General features: G+C 47.3%; 1 protein-coding gene across 1 annotated transcript in view; it reads right to left on the bottom strand.

Annotated features, from left to right (window-relative positions):
* The window catches only part of usp43a (ubiquitin specific peptidase 43a), a 64836-nt gene that overhangs the window by 35962 nt on the left and 10069 nt on the right, over positions 1-18805 (bottom strand). Inside the window, exon 3 of the mRNA XM_084685734.1 lies at positions 4950-5050. Coding sequence (XP_084541860.1) covers positions 4950-5050 — 101 coding nt within the window. The remainder of the gene's footprint in view (positions 1-4949; positions 5051-18805) is intronic.

Here is an 18805-nt window from a genome sequence, read left to right on the forward strand (position 1 = left end):
TGAGACTGCACGGTCTCTACAGCCTCAGAGGGCTCTAATAACAGGCCGGGCGCCAACTGGGCCGGGGTCGATATAATTGTGTTTATTTGGCAGTGAGGGGGGGGGGGGGGGGGCACTCAAGGTTAAGTAAACACAGGCCTAAGTGGGGGGTAATTGGCCAGCACGTCGCGTGTGTCTTCCAGCATGCGTGTGCGCATATATGAGTGAGTAGTGTCTGGCAAGTGTGTGTGCGCGCCTCCTGAGAGCAGAGAGATGGCAGGAGGATCAAAGAAGCTCCGTGCGTCGTAACAATCGACGGTGCGGTCGTGACGCAAACTTCAAAGCAGGGCCGGGGGAGCCGCTGAGACACGACCCAGGTGAGGTCAGCCAGCGCGGGGGCCGACGGAACACCCCGGCAGAGGGGGTGGAGCGGAGGTCGACTCTCCCTCACAATCAAAGGAAGTGGAAGGAAGCGTATCAGAGTTTGTGTAACAGTGTGACCGTCAACGTTCGCCTGCGGGTCCTGTCCCGTGTATGAACTCTGGGAACTGGCCCTAGCAATCGTCTTGAAGATACAGGTGGTCTATTGGAAAAAGAACCCCCGTGGCACCGTTCAAACTAAGGAGGTTTTCTTTTGATCTCCCCAAAGATCTGAACTGGGACAACTGGGACAACAGGCAGGATAGCCGATCACAGAGCATAATGAACCGGGTGCCCAGGGGACTGGAGGAAACGCTCTCTTTAGGCTTTCTCCCACCTCCCATCCGTTGATGGTAAATGTAGAAGCTGCAAAAAAGCTGAATGAGGAGGCTTGACAGAGACTCGATTTGTCCAATAGAGTGACAGCCACTCATCTCTCTCCCTCTCCCTCTCCCTCTCCCTCTCCCTTTCCCTTTCCCTTTCCCTCTCCCTCTCCCTCTCCCTCTCTCTCTCTCTCTCTCTCTCTCTCTCTCTCTCCCTCCCCTCGTTCAGCGGCCCGGGGTGCCAGACGGCTTTAGCGTTAATCGCAAACATTTATTCGGATCAGACAACTCCACAGAATGCCCGTGAGGAGTCTCGCCGAGTTATAAAAAGATCGGGGCGGAGAGAGAGAGAGGGCGTAAACGAGAGCGAGATAGGGATGGAAAGACAGGAGAGGAGAGTGGAAGAGAAAAAGAGAAATTGAGACAGAAAGCGGTGGAGAGGGGGAGGCCGAGAGCAAAGAGAGACAGAAGAGACAAGCGGGACTGAGAGAGAGAGATACCGAGAGGGATTTTGTTTTTTGGGGGGGGGGGTTCGGCGCAATTAGAAGTGGGCGCCATGGCAACGGCAATTACAGAGTGATTATATAAAGAACAGGGGAGGGGAGAAGTCGTCTGACTAGTCACAGCAGATAGGGGTTGAGTCAGAAGTCTTGCTACCTGTTCTCTAAAAATTCCCACGTAGATGAGAGCCAAAAAGGGAGATGTAAAGTCAGGGCCTGAAATCAAAGTACACGTAAGATGCCCTTCTAACTGTCGGACACTTATATGTCTGCTTTTAGAGCAGGATTCCTGCACGCATGGTAGGGTCATGTTAACAAGGGTCATTGATGAGAAAAGAGTGTCAAGCAAACTGTAATGCCCCCCCCCCTGTCTAAAATGTCTCCTGTCAAGGTTTCTAGCCAATAGTCAATGACTGACAAGGTCCCTTGTGGTTAAAAGCTAAAAAGGGGATATAGGGAAGTGGAAGTGGTAGTGTGTGCGTGCGTGTGTGGAAGTGTTTGAGGCAAGGTGCAGTCTCACTTTGCAAGGTCGGCAAAACCGTCACAAAACCACCAAACCATCCCTTCCCCTACCCACCCACAACACACGTCCACACACACACACACACACACATCTGCCCCACTACTCGTCTCCATAGTCTAGCCTAACAGCATTTTTTTTTAGGCAAATTGTCTGGGTTGCAATTACAGGAGAACTCCTGCTTGTTACGTCACTTCAGACACCGAGGGGGAGGACTCGGGCGGAAAATTACAAGGCGATTTTATAGAGAGAAACAAGCACAATACGAGCCACTGTAAATCGCCTTACAGCAGACTGCCTAGTTCCTCTAGTAGACATTGTGGACTCGCGACCGAGACGTATACTTATGAATGAAGGCACAGTGCTGTGTGCTAGCTGGTGATTAGGCGTGCTGTAGGAGTGACTCAACACACCGCTACACCTGGTAGGCCCGTTCGCCATAGGTCAGCAGGCAGGCACACACACACACACACACACACACAGGTGAGTACACACACACACACACACACGCTTTGGCTGTAGGAGAATGCGTGCATGCTGAGGAACCAGTTGAAGTGGTATGTGTGCGTTGGTTCTGGGCGGTGGGTCTCTTTGGTGGGTCCATGGAGGGGTTTTGGGGGGGGTTACAAACACACACACACACACACACACACACACACACTTCTCCACGATACTCATCTGAAGGGTAAGCGAGTGTGTTATACTACGTGGCAGCGTGCAAACGTCCTCTGTCGATTGTTGGCCCATGGTCCATGATTGATGTTCCTGGTTTGTAATTACTGCCCTGAGAAGAACTGTAATCAGGTGAGCGATGGGCGCTAAAAACTAGATAGCGCTTTCCCACAGGAAACAGCATGTTAGCAGCGAGGCCTGTATAGCCCTAATTACCCTAGCTCAATGGACCTCTGATAGGAGAAGGAAAGCATTAGGTGCCATGCAGAAAGAAACAATGGTTTGCGGCAGAAAGAGAAAGTAGAGAAAGGTGCTTCTAATAATAGAATGGTCCAAAGCACGGAGAGATTGGAGCTGTGTGTGTGTGTGGGTTGAAGGAGCACAAGGAATGCAACCAGCTCCAAAAGTTGACAACGACGGCAGGTTAGCTATAATTAGCATGTTTTTTTTTTACAAAGCTGTTATTGGCATAGTGGTGTTTAGCTGTTTAAGATGCGGTCGGTGTCTTGGCGCACATGTATTGGAGGAGGATTTCCCCCAGTGGCGCTATGCTAATCTGCTAATGAATCGAAGGCTAATCTGATAATCTGATCCCGTAAATGAGCCCAGGTGTGGTTTCGAAGTCAGCCAAACCACGAGCCAAGAAAAGTTGGACGAGAGGGGAACACACACGCACACTTTATGACTGGAATTCCAGCGGTGGTGGAACAAAGTCTATGGAACACCCACAGCTCCCGAGGTTCCACCTCTTGGAAAAATTGTTCTTTCCTTCCATAGACAAAGTCTGAATGGATTTAGAAGAATGATTACCAATTAGCCAGCCTGAGGGATGCGAGGGAGATTCTTGTCCAGTGGGGGCGGGGGGGACATTAGTACATAATCCATAATCCTGTGATGAGGGGAGTGGGATTATCCTATGATTGAACGCGTGGTTAACCTTGCACCCTCGTCAATATAGAAAGACTGTCTGAGTGTCTCTCTCTATTGACCGGCTGAGAGTAATCCACCAGAACGATGGTGGGGTTCAGCCAAACGTGATGGGAAGTCGTCTTCCCGCTGTGACGGGTCTAGTTTGCTAATTGGACATGAGCTCTTTGTCGCATTGCACTAATTGAGAAGGGCTAATAGCACACAAGTGCTTAGTTTTAATTGGACAAACAAATGAAATGGAAATGACCAAATGAAGACGAGGAAAAGTCCGAAACTTCTGTTCCTCACGTCCTGAAATTTCCTCGGGCTAGCGACCGTACGTGACAAACTTGTATTGGCTTGGCTGAAGGTCAGAGTGTGCATTTTGTGATATCCTACTATTTGATGTAAAGCCACTGTGCTTTTTGGGGGGGGATGTGTAGGGGAAAACAACTAAAGCCAGAAGAAGAAAATAAGATTTATCCTCCTCCACTGGATCTCAGTGACCTACTTCTGTGAACTACCAACACTTACCCACGAGGGAGAAAGTGCACTCTCACCTGTGTTGAATAACCAACTCTTCTATCTAATGGCATGTCATAGATTGTGGTTGACCTCAGGACAGATTTAAAGTGGTGCCAGGCCATACTGGGCTGAGTCACGACAGAAGCTATGAGAGTGTCATTGATTTGAAGTGACAGCTATCTTAAGTATGCAGGATTATATGCATTTGAAAGTACAAGACCTCACTGTCAGGTATTTAAAGTGCAGGTTGATCCCAAAATGATTTTTTGCTTCAAAACGTCAAAACGTACCGTGTGTAATAATTTGTTGGGAAATGTCGAGAAAATGTGTGACACGTATTGTCACGTAATGCTATGGATAACCAAAAGCCAATGTTACGTAACATTGTCCCGTAATGCTATGGATAACCCATCTGGTTAACAGCTGGACCTGGGCACAATAAGGCACACTGTATCCATGCGCGCAGATGGCACTGGGGACATGTCCCCCCCAGATTCCTAGCGACCCCGATCCGTCCCCACCACTCTCCCTACGTAAGGCGACAAGCATCAGTTATAACTGCACAGCTGATTAGACAATGTTAGCGTGTGTAACGTTGGCCACACAACAGTACTGTAACACTTGAAAATAAAAAGTGTATTATGCTTATTTTAAAGTATTTTTGGAGCCGGCGTTTGTGCTTTTAGGCTTGGCGTCTTCCTGGTTGTCATGGAGATGACGTTAGTAGGCCCGTTCTTTTGGCTGCTTAAAATCGTTCTCCCTTTTGCTACCTCAGTATTGCACTTCAGTAGGCCTATATATATACTGAAGCTGCAATAAACATTGCATATATGTACATATATATTACACAAAATAACAAATGGAGTTGGAATCATTTGCTGACAGCTAATTGGTCCCCCCCAGTTCAAAAATTCCATCTGCGCCTCTGACTGTATCTGGACAAAATGTCAGCCTTCTGGACACGGCCATTGTGTTGATATTACAGCTCTGGAAACATGTTGAGATCTGTCAAATGTACATTAATATAGCAAATCAATATATGGGTAAAAGTGCCCAAAACCTTTGGTGTGTGGTTGGCTGGGGGGGGTGGGGGAGTCTCACCTGTACTGTGCCTGGAAGTGTTCCTGGACAAAGCTGTGCCGTGTCCCAGGCTGGTATGTGCTGGCTGGGCCGGAAACAGAAGCGTCTTCTCCAACTGGGCCCTGGGATGGAGAGAGAGAAGGAGTGGGGGGGCGGGGGGGGGGGGTGGGGGGGGGGGGGAGAGAGAAAGAGACATCAGAAGGGATTTACAACAGAAGACAACTATTTACTGCGGGACAGGTGCACAAGTTTGCCAACACACTCCCCCGTACTTTTTATAGACTCGCCGATGATCAAAGGAATCCTCTGAGAGTGAGAGTAAGAGAGTAAGACAGGGAAAGAGAGAGAAAGAGAGACACACAGAGAGAAAACGCTCAGATCTCACTTCGTTATAATCGTTGAGTGTCTGCTTCTACTCCTGGTTTCTTTCTAATCCACTACCTCTCTGTGTCTTTGACCTTGGTGGTTGGTGGAAGTGGGATGAACCACGAGCAGATAAAAATGAAACAGAACACCTGTACAAACCCATCTGAGGGACTTCGTAACCACAGAGCTGAGTGATTACACCAGCGTTCAGGATCCAACAGACTTTCTTTTTCTTTCCCCCACCATCAAACCAATGGAAAGGATCCATAAGAATTCCTGTGAAGTTATCTCTGCTGTACACCAACAGAAGGCTCTCATGGAGACAGTATTTGGATTTTCAGATGTGGAATAACGCCATGCATCAGCATGTACAGTCTGTCGCCTAACAAAGTTGCTTATTCCAAGATGCATTCAACTTCACGGTGGCCCCAAAATGGTTTGATTATCAAATCCCTGAAAGACACAAGCTGCCTTGTCATCTCCGGCAATGCCGCCGTGTCTGCAGTACAAACAAAGTACGTCTGTGTTTATACTACTAATCCGTCCCCTGTGGCGTTTCTGTCGCAAACCACGTCGAAAATTGCTTCAAAGACCTTAGTCTCTGCTAGCGAAATCAATCCATCTCATGATGTGTTGGAATGACGCTCTCGTGAGGAAACGCGACCCCCTCCAGGAGCCTGATACTGACACGTTCTTTCTTTTCTCCCTTCCATGAAAGCCATCAATTCATGCTGACGGTAGTGACTGATTTCACTATTGATTCCAAGGCTGAGCTGTTCAAATCGCACATACAAATGCAACACGCGTGGAAAACTCAACGCCTCGCAGTTTCACGCCCGCCGCTGTGAGATCGATAGCGGAGACGAGTGGCCGTGATGCATGGCCTCTTTTCATTTACCAGCCGTGCTAATAACACACTATTTAGCTGTGAAATATATATACGAAGAGTTAGATAGGAATATGTTGGGTGCTAGACTGCTTGTATGTGTGCATTTGTGTGAAAGAGAGAGAGAAATAGTTTTTGTATATGTGTGGGTGTGTGTGTGTGGAGTCTGTGTCTTTGGTCATAATTAAATGTACTAACTATTAACTTTTCATGCCTTGAATAGGATGCTTTTTATTAAATGGAAAAGTGTAATCTTAAACTTGGAGCTGTTCCGAACCTTGTTTCAGTTCTCTTCTCCATAGCATCACATCCAGTCAAAAGAAAGCACTCGGAATTGCTGCACATTGGGAATTACAGTTAAAAATCATTAATTAGTCACAATACCAGCTCTGTGCAATCAAACAGCACAATATGAGGTATTTTGCATAAAAGCCAGATTGCACGGTTATTTAAGTGAGCGCTATTGTGCTCTTCAACAGTCTCACTTAGCTCTGCTTGCTAATCAACCAATAGAAATGTGTTCCTGACAGGTGGCAGACAGGTCTAATCTATGGTCTGCTGGCTCCATTGAGAGTTAACGGCACTCAGTGTGGAACAAGGAAGACCAGGCGAATCTAAAAAGTAAAACAGTTGAAGGTCGTTCAAGTTAAATGGAACACATACACAACCTATAATACATACTCAATCGCAAACATAAAGTAGACCCATTTTCAGAGTCGAGTTCTGGGGCAGAAGCCTTACATAAATCCTTGATATGTGCACTATACCAGACCAGGCAAAAGGGCTTTCCGAGAAAAACAATCGAGTTCACTCAACAACAACAAATGGGGGTGTGTAAATAGGATGAAGTCTTGGAGGAAGGTGGATGAGGGAGCTATTGGAAGAGCTCAAACCCCTGAGCTGCACTTCCCTCGTTCTCTCTGAGGAGCATAATGGATCGTTCCGAGGCCCTGGCTGCGTGTGAGACGGAGATTGAAAAAGGTATTCGTCGCCACATGGGGAACGAGAGCTCAAGAGTCGAGGGGCTCTTCAGAAGCTGACTTCCATTTCTGTTTCATTTTGGGGAGCTGATGGTGCTGTGAGGGACGACGTCAAATAACTTATATTGACTTCTATACTCTTTGACGACGTTCAAATAGATATGGCAAAATACCTTCTTTTTGTATTTTATTTTTCTTTCAGGTTAAGGGAGAAGAATTTGTTACAGTATGCTGACGCTGAGATTGCGTGCTAGCTCACATTGTCTCTGATAAAAACTTTAAAAGTAACATCTTCAAATTATATTGTTGACTGTAGATTCTTTGGATAACATAATATGCTAAATGAATCAAATGTAAATCACTCATTACACCAAAGGGTTGTCAGAAAAACCTAATGGAATGGGGAAACGTTTTATAAAAATCCTTAAAGCAATCAACATGCAAATTTGAGTCAACTCCAAAAGGGAATTCAGAATCAGCGGCTGACCTGTATATCCAATGTTATTCTTACTCTCTCTGTAAAGTGTTACAATTCTTGTTACTGTGAGAGGAGTGGGATTTTTTTCCACAGTCACACACGACAGGAGAGCACTCCAAGGATTTAGAAAGTGTTTGGAAGGAACTATAAAGTAGTCTCCAAAGGTTTGAGTCATCTACCTCAACAAAGGTTCTACCTGTTGAGTGTAAATCTAGTATTAAACCAGAGTTCAGTAAGTAGTAGGATGGCAGACAAAAAATTGTGCTATGCCTGTATATAAACTGTCACAGTCAAAAGCAAGACATGGAACATCCTTTAGAAAATGGTTGTGACAACCAGAACGAATCTGTCTCCTCTTCAAGAATAGCTTGTCACCAACACCATTTTAGCTCCAGTGAGTAACTGACCCATTATGATCCACATACCAACAACCAGATGGCCCAGTCCTCCATTTTCTTTTGTATGATTCCCCAAGTCACGACTGCTATTCAGTCTGATGAAGCAAATGAACAAGATGTTTCTTTCAAAGCTTGGAGTCCCCAAAGTAATTTTTGCTGCTGCTAATACAATTAAAGATTAACTACAGGCATGTATATCTGATACATGCTAGAGAATGATGGCTATTAGCAAGGGGATGAGTTTGGAAATGTTATTTTTATCCAGTATCTGTGCGTGCGTGTCAAAAAGAAAGAGAAGTAATATTGTGTGTGAATGAGAGAGAGAGATACAGAAAAGTGTGTGTGTGTGTGTGAGAGAGAGAGAGAGAGAGAGAGAGAGAGAGAGAGAGAGAGAGAGAGAGAGAGAGAGAGAGAGAGAGAGAGAGAGATGACTGTGTTAGCCATGTGAGCGCCAGAGGATATTAAATCTGAGACTGAGAATCCCACAAACACAGTGCAGAATGAAGACACTGAAATTGTGCCATTAGGAAGATAACACAAGCTCATTTTGTTGCAATCTGGCCCAGGGCTGAAGGAAAACACAACAAGCTACTGGTGCAGCTGTCCACAACAGATTCCCACTTTAGTCTGTTATCTACAGTATTTACACATTCCAACAGACAAGTAGGACAGATAAAAGCAATCAACGCCAGCATCTATTAAATGAAAGACATGCTAATGTAATGATCAGCTCCCAAGGATTGGTCTAGATTTTGCCAAATCAGAAATCTCCATGGAAACGGGCTTCATTTCGCAATCAACATGTGAGTAAGTGGAACTTTTTTCATTAGTCACAGCTCTGCCTGAAATGAGATGTGAGGTTAGCCACTGGTACAACCTCTCCCTGCAGCAATTCGTCTTAATCAAATACATTTACGTGCCTTAAACAACCATCATATTGCGGACTGGCTCTGTTTATTCATAGGGGATGTCCTGTCTCTGGGAGAGATGCTAACGCTAATGCTAGCAGACCGTACCTACCTGCGACTCGCCTGTGTTCCAGGAACTGTAATGACCTATCAGGGGACACGCCGCTCGCCCCAGGTATCACAGCTTGCGCCCTCTCACTCACCTCTACGGGTTATTGGTAGGACCTTGAGGCTTCACACAACATAAGACTCTTGCATCCAACCTCGATTGAAAATGTGTACGTTGATAATGCCTACTAGCATTGGAGCAGGAATGCAATTTCACAGTGTGGCCCCTGTGGAATGCATTTCGTGATTCATTGTTTCTAATGGCCACCTTCAGACTCAAGTACAAGGCCTAGGAATGCATAGGGAGGGCAGTGATATTGCAGAGAGAGATAAGTGTAAGAGGGTGCAATAGGAGAGTGGAATACCAACGGACCCAGACCAGCTCAGCCAAAGAAGGGCTACTTAATTCCCTATTCATCAAAAAATACGAAACACAGCTTTGGCTGCACACTTGAAAAAACACCTTCCCCACAAGTAGGTCAACAGGCACTTAGCTGGACCTTAGAACAAAGAACAGATGCCTCCATTGAGAGCACTGTATGCGCTGTGCTTTTTTATCTGAGACCCAGACCCGGAGAATGAATACCACTTGATTGTTGTTCTTGCTCCTGCCATTGTCTGCCAAGCCGCCCCGCCAAAAATAGATTTGAGGCCCAGAGGCAGCAATAACAAGTGAATGCTAATATTCCAAGAGGCGCAAAGCTGCTCAATTGTCACATTGAGTGAAACAACCCCCCCCCCCCGCCAAAAAAAAAGGTATGAATGCTAACCGATCCACATTCAGGCCCCCCTGTTGCTCAGGGAAAAGTATCGCTCGCATCCATATCCCCCCCCCCCCCCCCAGGCAATGTAATTGATTTTCAGGGTTTAGAAAAGGATGGTGGATTTCAAAAATACTTGCACCACTGCTAATGCTATCTTCGTTCGTGACTCACGTTAAAAAGCTGGTAGCGCGTTATCCCCAAGAATATTGGTCAAAGTGAAATGATGGTGAGGTTCGAGGGAGAATGCTAAATAGATCCTTAATAAAGATCCAGATAAATAGCCTTGGCATTAGAGAGCCATGCAGTGATTGCCTGAGAGCATAATTTGTGCCAGAACCACCTGGTGTGTGGACTACCTGGCCAATCAATGGCATTCATTGATCTGCTAACTGCCAGAAGGTACAAAAACAAGCAAGACATAGAGACCTTGAAGGGTTAGTTTGTGCGACCATAACCCGATCCATGGCATATTAATGACATGTACTTGTTTGATCAGTTTTTCTTTTCCAAGCGAGTTCTGCTTGACCAGACCGTCCAGTCCCTTGGCTGAACATGGAAGCACAGAGAACTCTGGCGAAAATACCCAATGGCTTCCCCCCCCCACACCCCCACTCACCTCTCGAAAAGAGCAGACCTCTATTCTCAATCTCCTCTTCCAGTTCCCTTTCCGTTCTTTTATTCCTCCATCCCATTGCTGCTCCTGCCCCGCAGGATGCGAGGTCAAACAGATACATATCACTGCAATCAGCAACACCAAGGCATGGCTGCAGGAGCACAAAAGGACTGATGGGTATTGGGTATCAAGCCATTGCATTTCTGCACACGCACCCCCGCTCACGTCGAGCTGAAGGACACGCCCCCTCTCCCGTAACAACGAGTCAACAGCAGAGGACAGACATGACAACCACACAATGACTTTACACGCGTGTGACTTTTCCCCAAATGTTGTAGCAAACACAAAGTTAAAGTTATAAAGTTATAACAGACAGCTAAATCAATGATACCACTATGGCCGCTATTTTTATTGGTAACGCTCGACCTCCACTATAATCACTCTCCCTGTCTCTGCGTAGCTAACGAGCATCCACCGTCCCCACTACAGCCGGGTGGGAGGGAGCGAGGGCCGCCGTCCCTGCGCTAGCTCCAAAAATAGCACTCTGTTAGCGGGGAGGCTAAAGGACGCCGCGGCCTCCCCTGCCGGGACCCTGGGAGCTCACCTTCCCTCGTAGAGACGGCGCTTGTGGCTCAGCGCTGCTGGAGCGCCATATGCTTACAGCTGACCTAAAAACCCAGACAGGCTGTTTCCTGGCACGTCCTGGGGGCCTCGTGTCGTCGTCTCGTTTGATGTGACGCCACCTTCCTCTTCCTGTCTGTAACTCGGTGACACCGTGGGACCCTGAGGTTCTCTTTTACTCTGGTTCAGGTCACCCCAGCCAAGTGACAAAGCTGTGTGGAAGACTTGAGAGTGGCTCTTAGATCTCCAGTGCAGGTTCTGTATGTCCCAAAAGAGCTCCCTTACAGGGTTATTACAACGTCTCAGGATTCCACATCGGTGTTTTGTCTGAGTGAAACAGATGCCCCATAGGATTCACAATGGCCTTTTGCCCTCCAAATGTACTGGCAAAGACTGTCTCCCCACCCTCTGACATCCTCATAATGCAGTCCTGTGTGAAAACATATGTTGTTATCATCGCCCTGCTGTGAAGCCCTGTGTGTGTGCGTGTGTGTGCGTGTGTGCGTGTACAGTATAAACAAGAGAGAAGTCACTGTTCATCCTCAGGCTCTGAAGAGGGGGATGAGTGGGTATACAGGTTTGACGTGTGGGAGTGCTGGATTCTAGCTCCAACACAGTAGATGCCAAAAATATTGTAAGCCATTGGCAAGCTACTGACTGTAGTGTAAACCACCTACTACTGTACCATGGTGAGTATTATTGTAGATTCAGGAGACTGAAATAGTCAGAAACAACACTGGTGAAAGTCTAAGCCTGTAGCTCCGTACGGTTCACTTCTAGTATGTTAATGACCTGAACTTTACTCCTGTATCTGAACTCCGGATGGTACAAGAGTCACTTTAATACCTCTGTGAAACAGCTATCGAATCATGATGGCTGCCATTTCAACACAACACTTGGGGTAACTGCCTCTGCCTCCGTGGTCAAGAATCCAGCCTTCTTTGCAGTGCGAGGCGACAGGAAACCCACACCACATTCTTGAGAGACACAACGGTCTACATTGAAAGAAGTTTCTGCCTTGTAATGTTTCGTCGTGTTATCCGAAGCGAGACTGCACGCGTGTGCGTGCCAGTCTGGTGCCAGACGGTGTGCGTGAGCAGTTGTCTCCCACGAGTGGATATGTGTGTACAGAAACTTTTTTTTTTTCTTGGGCTGGCTCCAACCGACAGCGAAGCACATGCTGCAAGCCGGCATCTCAGTGTCTCCTGTAGGAGATGACACCTCCTGCTGTGCGTGCCAATGAGACGAGCCAATGTTGACACAGCCGCCCGCTTTGTCCTTTAGAAGAAGAGGAGCCCGACGCCTCCCACCGTTTAGAGCGCCGGGAGACGATTCGGATGGAAGGCGCTCGTGAGAGTGTTTCGCGCCGTTCGGTGCGCGCGCGGCCGCGCCGTCGCGTGTGGGAGGCCGGTACATCTTCTTCAAGGTCCCTGGCGTGGTGTGCTGCTAACAAACTGCCTCATGGTAACGGACCGACTTAGCGAGAGGTTTGTTCTACGTTCTGGTTTCGGGAGGAGAAGAATGACAAAGAAAAAAACGTCAACACGATGGAGCAGACAGGATGACATGTTTTAATGGCAGGCGATGACAAGAAAAGGAAGAGGTCAGCAGGAACGGAGAGACAGAGAGAGAGAGAGAGAGAGAGAGAGAGAGAGAGAGAGAGAGAAAGAAAGAGAGAGAGAGAGAAAGAGAGAGCGAGAGAAAGGGAGAGAGAGAGAAAGGGAGAGAGAGAGAGAGAGAGAGAGAGAGAGAGAGAGAGAGAGAGAGAGAGAGAGAGATAGGGAGATAAAAAGAGAGAGAGAAAGGGAGAGAAAATGGGAGAGAGAAAGAGAGACGGCTGAGGAGAAGTGTGTGACGAGGGGAGGAGGAGGGGGAGGTGGATGGGGGGGGGTGTATGAAATGCTGGCCCTGCAGTAAAGGGGCTGACTCACACCCTATCCTTTCAGCAGCAGATAGCTGCTGCTAATTCGGGCTATTCAGCGCCGGCTTACCGTAACACGGCAGTCTGGATGATAGCAGAGAAAACCACGGGCGGTTTTAACCCGCTGAACCCTCCTCCATACCTCCCTCTCTTTTTCTCCCTCCTCCCTGTCACCCCTCCCTCCCATCAACACATACTCCCTCCTTATCGGTTTCAGCATGTACCGATTTGTCGCCTTCCTTTCTCTAAAGCTGCTTTACTTCAGGTTCTTGAATTCCTCATGGCGTATCTATAACTTCATCTCGGTGAGATGAGAGAGACACACCATATGACTCTCTGCCATTCCATCCGATACACCGAGGATGTTTTTTCTCGGAGCCACAAATACATAACTCACCCCTCCATCCTTCTCGTGTTATCGTGACATAAGAGTAATCTCCACCCCCCCCCAACCCCCCCCCCCCCCCAGCACTGGCTGTCCGCTCGTTCTCCCTTTCCCCCTTAGTCTCACCCTGTGAATGCACGAAAGCATAGCCACGCTCTGCCCCCTCCTCGGCTGTTTCTATGGAGACGCACTGGCCGGACCCAAACACAAAGACGGAGCAGAAAATAAGCAGCCACAGACAAGAGCTCTTAGAGGAGCTTCTCAGAGCCAAATCCGTCTTGGCAGAGATACAGGAAGGGGGGGGGGGGGGACTGGAGCACTCTCTCCATTGAACGTCTGTTAATGTTTATTCACTGTGCCAAATATTCATTTTGAGAAATAAATTAGGCGGCTTGACTCGAAAACGGAAGGTTCAGATGGAGAACAGAAACGATCAATTTATTTTGTTCAGAGGGGAGGACCAATCGGTCACCGGAGATTGATATTTTAAGCAGGAGGAGAAGGGAGCATATTCCAGCACTTCTCAATAAGAGTTTCACAAAGCTTTCCACAAGAACTCTTCAAAAGAAAAAGTACGAAAAGGTGAGCAATCTGCGGATTTACTCTCCCTTGGAAACGTCACGACGGAAAAAACACTGGATGACACAAAAACCACTCAAGATCCTCATACAAATTTCATATCAAATTCATTGTAAAGCTAAGACGGTTTTTAAGGTGGGAAGCTTGACGGCTAGGGCCTGAGCCTTTTTGTCTCTTACGCTGACTGTACAAGAGGTTGGAAGGTTAAGTGGCAATCTCAGCAAGTAATTGAGGCAACCGAGGGAAAAAATCATCCTATTCAGGCAGGGAGAGCGAGTACGTTTAGGGTCAACATTTCACTCCATCTTAACAGAAGATGGAGTTCGTAAGGCAGCAAAACAAAATCCACTTCAACTCAAGGTAGTAAATAAAAACTAAAAAACGATAAAGCAGTTTTTCTTCCCTCAAACAAAACTCCCCAGTCAAGACATGCCAACAGCCCAGAGACACAACTGAGCCAAGAGACAACAATGCCCTGGTATTTCAGGGCAACAACCCAGGTTGAGGACAGGAAACAAGCCAATGAGGACACCGCTTACAGTTGAACCGCCTTCGGTAGAACTGGACGAGCCACATGATAACAACATTTCCAGTTAAACGGCCTCCTGCCATTCCAAACAGGAAGGTTTGGCCTTATATAGGACAATGGCTCGACAGGAGATGGGCGTGTGGGTGTGACATACAGAACAACAATAGGGCCCAGGGCCACACATTGTATACTGAATTAGGCAAACAACACAAAGGCACCACTGTATCCAGTCTCATCCTCCTCAAGCCAACGTCGGCAGTTCCTGCACGACTGGTTCGGAATTAACACAGGGACTAGGGAGATTCTCAAAGAATATTCTGGGTGTTTTATAGATCATAGTACGGAGCAGATGGACTCCGGGCGCATAATAATAATCTCATCTACAAGACTTCGATTTCATCGATTAGAATGCTGGAACACCTGTGTAAAAACGAGGGTGAACTTCAGTCAGGCCCTTCATTTCAGGAGCAGGGAAACCGTCTCACCCCCCTTTCCTACCTTCTCCACTCTGTCAGGACGTATTAAGGTTCATTTAAAAAACAAACCTCTTCCTGCGCTGAAGACCCACTCCCTTTAAAGTGGAGACATGCTGCTAAAACAACTCTGCATCGCTTACGCCATAAGAAATCATAAGAAAACACAATACAAACGTATCTCTGATGGTCTGGTGGTGCGTGCGTAGTCTGTGGGTGGGAGGTAAGAGATTGGGGGTTTCTTTCGAGGCCACGTTAGCGCTTCAGAAACAATCAAGGCCACAGCTTTCCAGCAGATTAAGAGACAATGTATCCTCGTTCGTTGCTGACTGTCAAATTAGAAAAGAAATTTCAGGCACAGCCTTCAAAGACTTGAGAGGAGCTCTTTCAGCAAAGTTACTGATTTGACATTGGAAAGGCTATTATTTCTTCATTCTTGGTAATCTGTTCAAAATCCACAGTTCTGATTCCCCCTTACCTGACTAATAGAGTTTGTTCTCTCTCTCTTTCTCCATCCCTCCCTCTTTCGCAAAGGACAGACACAAGTTTAGATGTCCCTGAATTTTTCAAGTGTTTCTGCACTATTTAGGGGGTCGTCGTCTAAAATATTCATGGGTTTTAATCAAATGTTTCCTAAGAAAAGGGCTGAATATTTCAGAAGGGGCTGGATCCATTAGAGTAAAAACTTTTGCAGTCTCTGTGTGATGCTACAAAGGTACGCTACACACCTGGATCCTCTGAGGTGTGCGTGTGTGTGTGTGTGTGCGGAGACGATGGTTGGTAACCAATGTGGAGAAGTGGGACAGGAGCCTTACCTATCCCCAAGAGGACCAAGTGGAAAATGAGGGAAGGAGGAGGAAGAGAGAGAAGAAGTACTGTGGTGAACTGTGGTTTGAGTGTGTGAGAGGGCGTCTCTGTTATTTGTGTAGGAGGCCAGACTAAGTGCCCTTAGAAAGCAGAGAGTGTGTCCTAGACCCCTTTAACACACACACACACACACACACAGAGGAAGGAGGGCAGGGAGATGGCCAGCCGGATGCGCCTCCTGCCCTCTCAGCTGATTGATCTCTGAGCTAATGTTCCTACCATTTGTGCAGCACCACACTTCCGACTTGAGGTCCTCTCCGATCCCATGGGGAGAGGCCCTCTTAATTATTCAGGGCCCCCTGGGAATCCGTGCTTCAGTTGCAGTGCTTTTGAGAGGCCTACACCACACAGTGATCCTGGGTCTTGGGTAGAAGGCTTCTCTATGGTAAGGCAGGGGGGGTTCCTGGTTGACTCTGAGGACTTGGACAGCCTCTGGACTTGCTGGGATCCAGGCCACATAGGGATTAATGAAGGACCACATGGTATCTTCTGATGCAGGAAGCTGGATCATTCACTACCCTGTTAAGAATGTGATTTCCTGAGGGAGAACTAATTGGCGTAGACATACTGTGGTAAAGACATGTTTGCAGGCACACACACACACACACATATATATATGCAAGCACACACACGCGCGCAAGCACTCACACACACATCTTTTTCCCCCCACCTGTCTCTTTCAGCCACGAGCACTAACCCCGACGTGACCCCTGCATTGAGGACTGCTGATGTGCCCACGAACCCTCTCTCCCTTTACCCTCCCCGTTTCCACTCTCTCCCTCTCTTTCACTCTCCCTTTCTTTCACTCTCCCTCTCTTTCCATCTCTCTCTCTCGCTCTCTCTCTCCTCTCCTTTGGGAGGGTTGTTTACTCTCCCCTGGCCTTTCATCTCAGCCGCCCAGGCTCTCAGGTCACTCTTCCCAGGCGGAGTCCCTGGCTCTGGGCTGGAGGAGGATTACAGGCTCCCTGGTTGACTGAGATGGAGCAAACAGCGCAACGTCACGCCTAATTAAGCATTTTACACCAAAGTTACCCAGCTAAGTTCATACAACATACTGTATGTTGCATTAGCCAGTTTACACAAGTGAAAAAACTGGTGTGGAACCAAACGACTACAAAGTGCTTCTTGTGATATTGAAAGTTGAATACTTCAGAAAGTTGAACTGTCAAATCCCCCTAAAACCAGCCTACAAGCCACAGTACTGCAATTAAAGAAAACTGCTTTTTGTCCTGGGAATAAAAGTTATGTCAAAGTCTACAGTTGTGAATGCAAAGCAGTCGTTTAATTATACATGAGTGGCTTTCAGCCTTTCTGAACTCCGGCTGTAAAACCATCTCTAGGTTAAGGCCATTAAGTGGTAAAGACCCGCATTGACAGCTTCAGTGGGCAGCCACAAAGCTCAAAATGTGCTTTCGGTTATTTTACCCCCCCTCCCCCAAACACGGTCTCCCTCTTTAATTTAATTTCTCCTTGTCGTCTGACTCCTTCCGTCTATCTCTGTCCATCTATCACCTTCCATGCACTTCCTGGAGTGACTCAGAAAACCAGAGGGAGAGGTGTACCATTGGAAATCAGGGCATCAGCTTGGCAAAGCAAAGCAATACAACACCAGATTAATTCCTGAGCAGACGAGAACATTTTTAGAAGAGCCGATTTATCAGATGGGCGTTGGCGGCCCCGATTCACACCGTGTTGCGAAAATAATAAAGTTGCTGTCTAAGTTCGGAAAATGTATCCACAAAGCCACAAAGCCGAGAACTTGCAGTGTCAACAACTTCTTTATATCCCTCAATATACACCGCAACAAAAGCATATCTGGAACTTTCCATTAACCCCTTTGGAGATGGAATTACGAAGCAGGAGTGAGAAAGGGACAGGGGACTCGAATTGGCCTACTCAATCATTCATCTCTCAATAGCTGGTAGATTGAGCCACGTTGGAGGGTGAGGGGGGTTTAAAGAGACACTTTAACGGATAAAGGTTGAATTATGAATGAATCCGACGTTAAGAAAGGGGAGGCATGTTGAGAAATATTTCATAAAGCTGAGATTTTCTGAAAGTTTCTTCTTTTTTTCTTCTGCTTCTGCTGTGTAAATCCTATTAGGAGGTTGGAGTGTAGTAGTGGAGGGATTAGTTCCAGCCCTTCAGTCGACAGTTCGCTCCATTCAGACCACACATTCTCACACAGATAGAAATACACACAACGTCGCCACCGTTGTTCCTGTACCACTCTACGCTGTGTTTGGGTCAACTGAAACACGACTGGGCCAGGGCAGTTGTTTTATTTGTGTTCGAGGAAACAACGATTATCTACGGTCGACTGATTTTGCGGCGCATCTACTCTGTCATTTCACGCAGACACAAAAGAGATCCGGCGGAGGTCGGAGAACTTCGAAATAGATCAATACTCGAAACGCTTCCTCGTTCCTGTCCCTCTATTTCTCAGACGTCTTCCTTTCACTCTCCCTTTTCCGCCCTCTGATTCTTCTCTTTCTTCCACACAACCCTTGTCTCTTTTTTCCTGAAATCCGAAGGCATTCCAGAAATGTCACTGGGGGTTCTAATCGGATTGCGGTGGGGGTGGTGCTGGAGGGGCCGGTGTCTTTTGAAGTGACCTGTGAGAGGGGTCGCCGGAGCGGAAGGCATGCGGCTGCTCCTGGTCCACACAGCCTCAGTCTGGACACCACTCCGACTGCTCGTCACCAAACATGGAGCATTGAGTCAGAGGAACCATAGAGAAAGACAGTGACAGGAAAGAGAGACAGTGAGAGACAGAGAGAGAGAGAGAGAGAGAGAGAGAGAGAGAGAGAGAGAGATGGTGCTGGAGAAGTGAAGGCAAAGGGGATTGCAAAGGCAAATTAAAGGGATTGAAGGACGTTCGAGTAACTTTTGAACTTCAGCATCTCCACACAGTCGGACGCATCGCGAGCAAGGATTAGCAGTACGGTAACTCTGCATTAGCTTCAGAAGAGCTACTATCATAGGAGATACAGCTGTTTCG

Source organism: Hypomesus nipponensis, chromosome 21, assembly GCF_054491055.1.
Source record: "Hypomesus nipponensis isolate SF chromosome 21, ASM5449105v1, whole genome shotgun sequence".
Lineage (NCBI taxonomy): Eukaryota > Metazoa > Chordata > Actinopteri > Osmeriformes > Osmeridae > Hypomesus > Hypomesus nipponensis.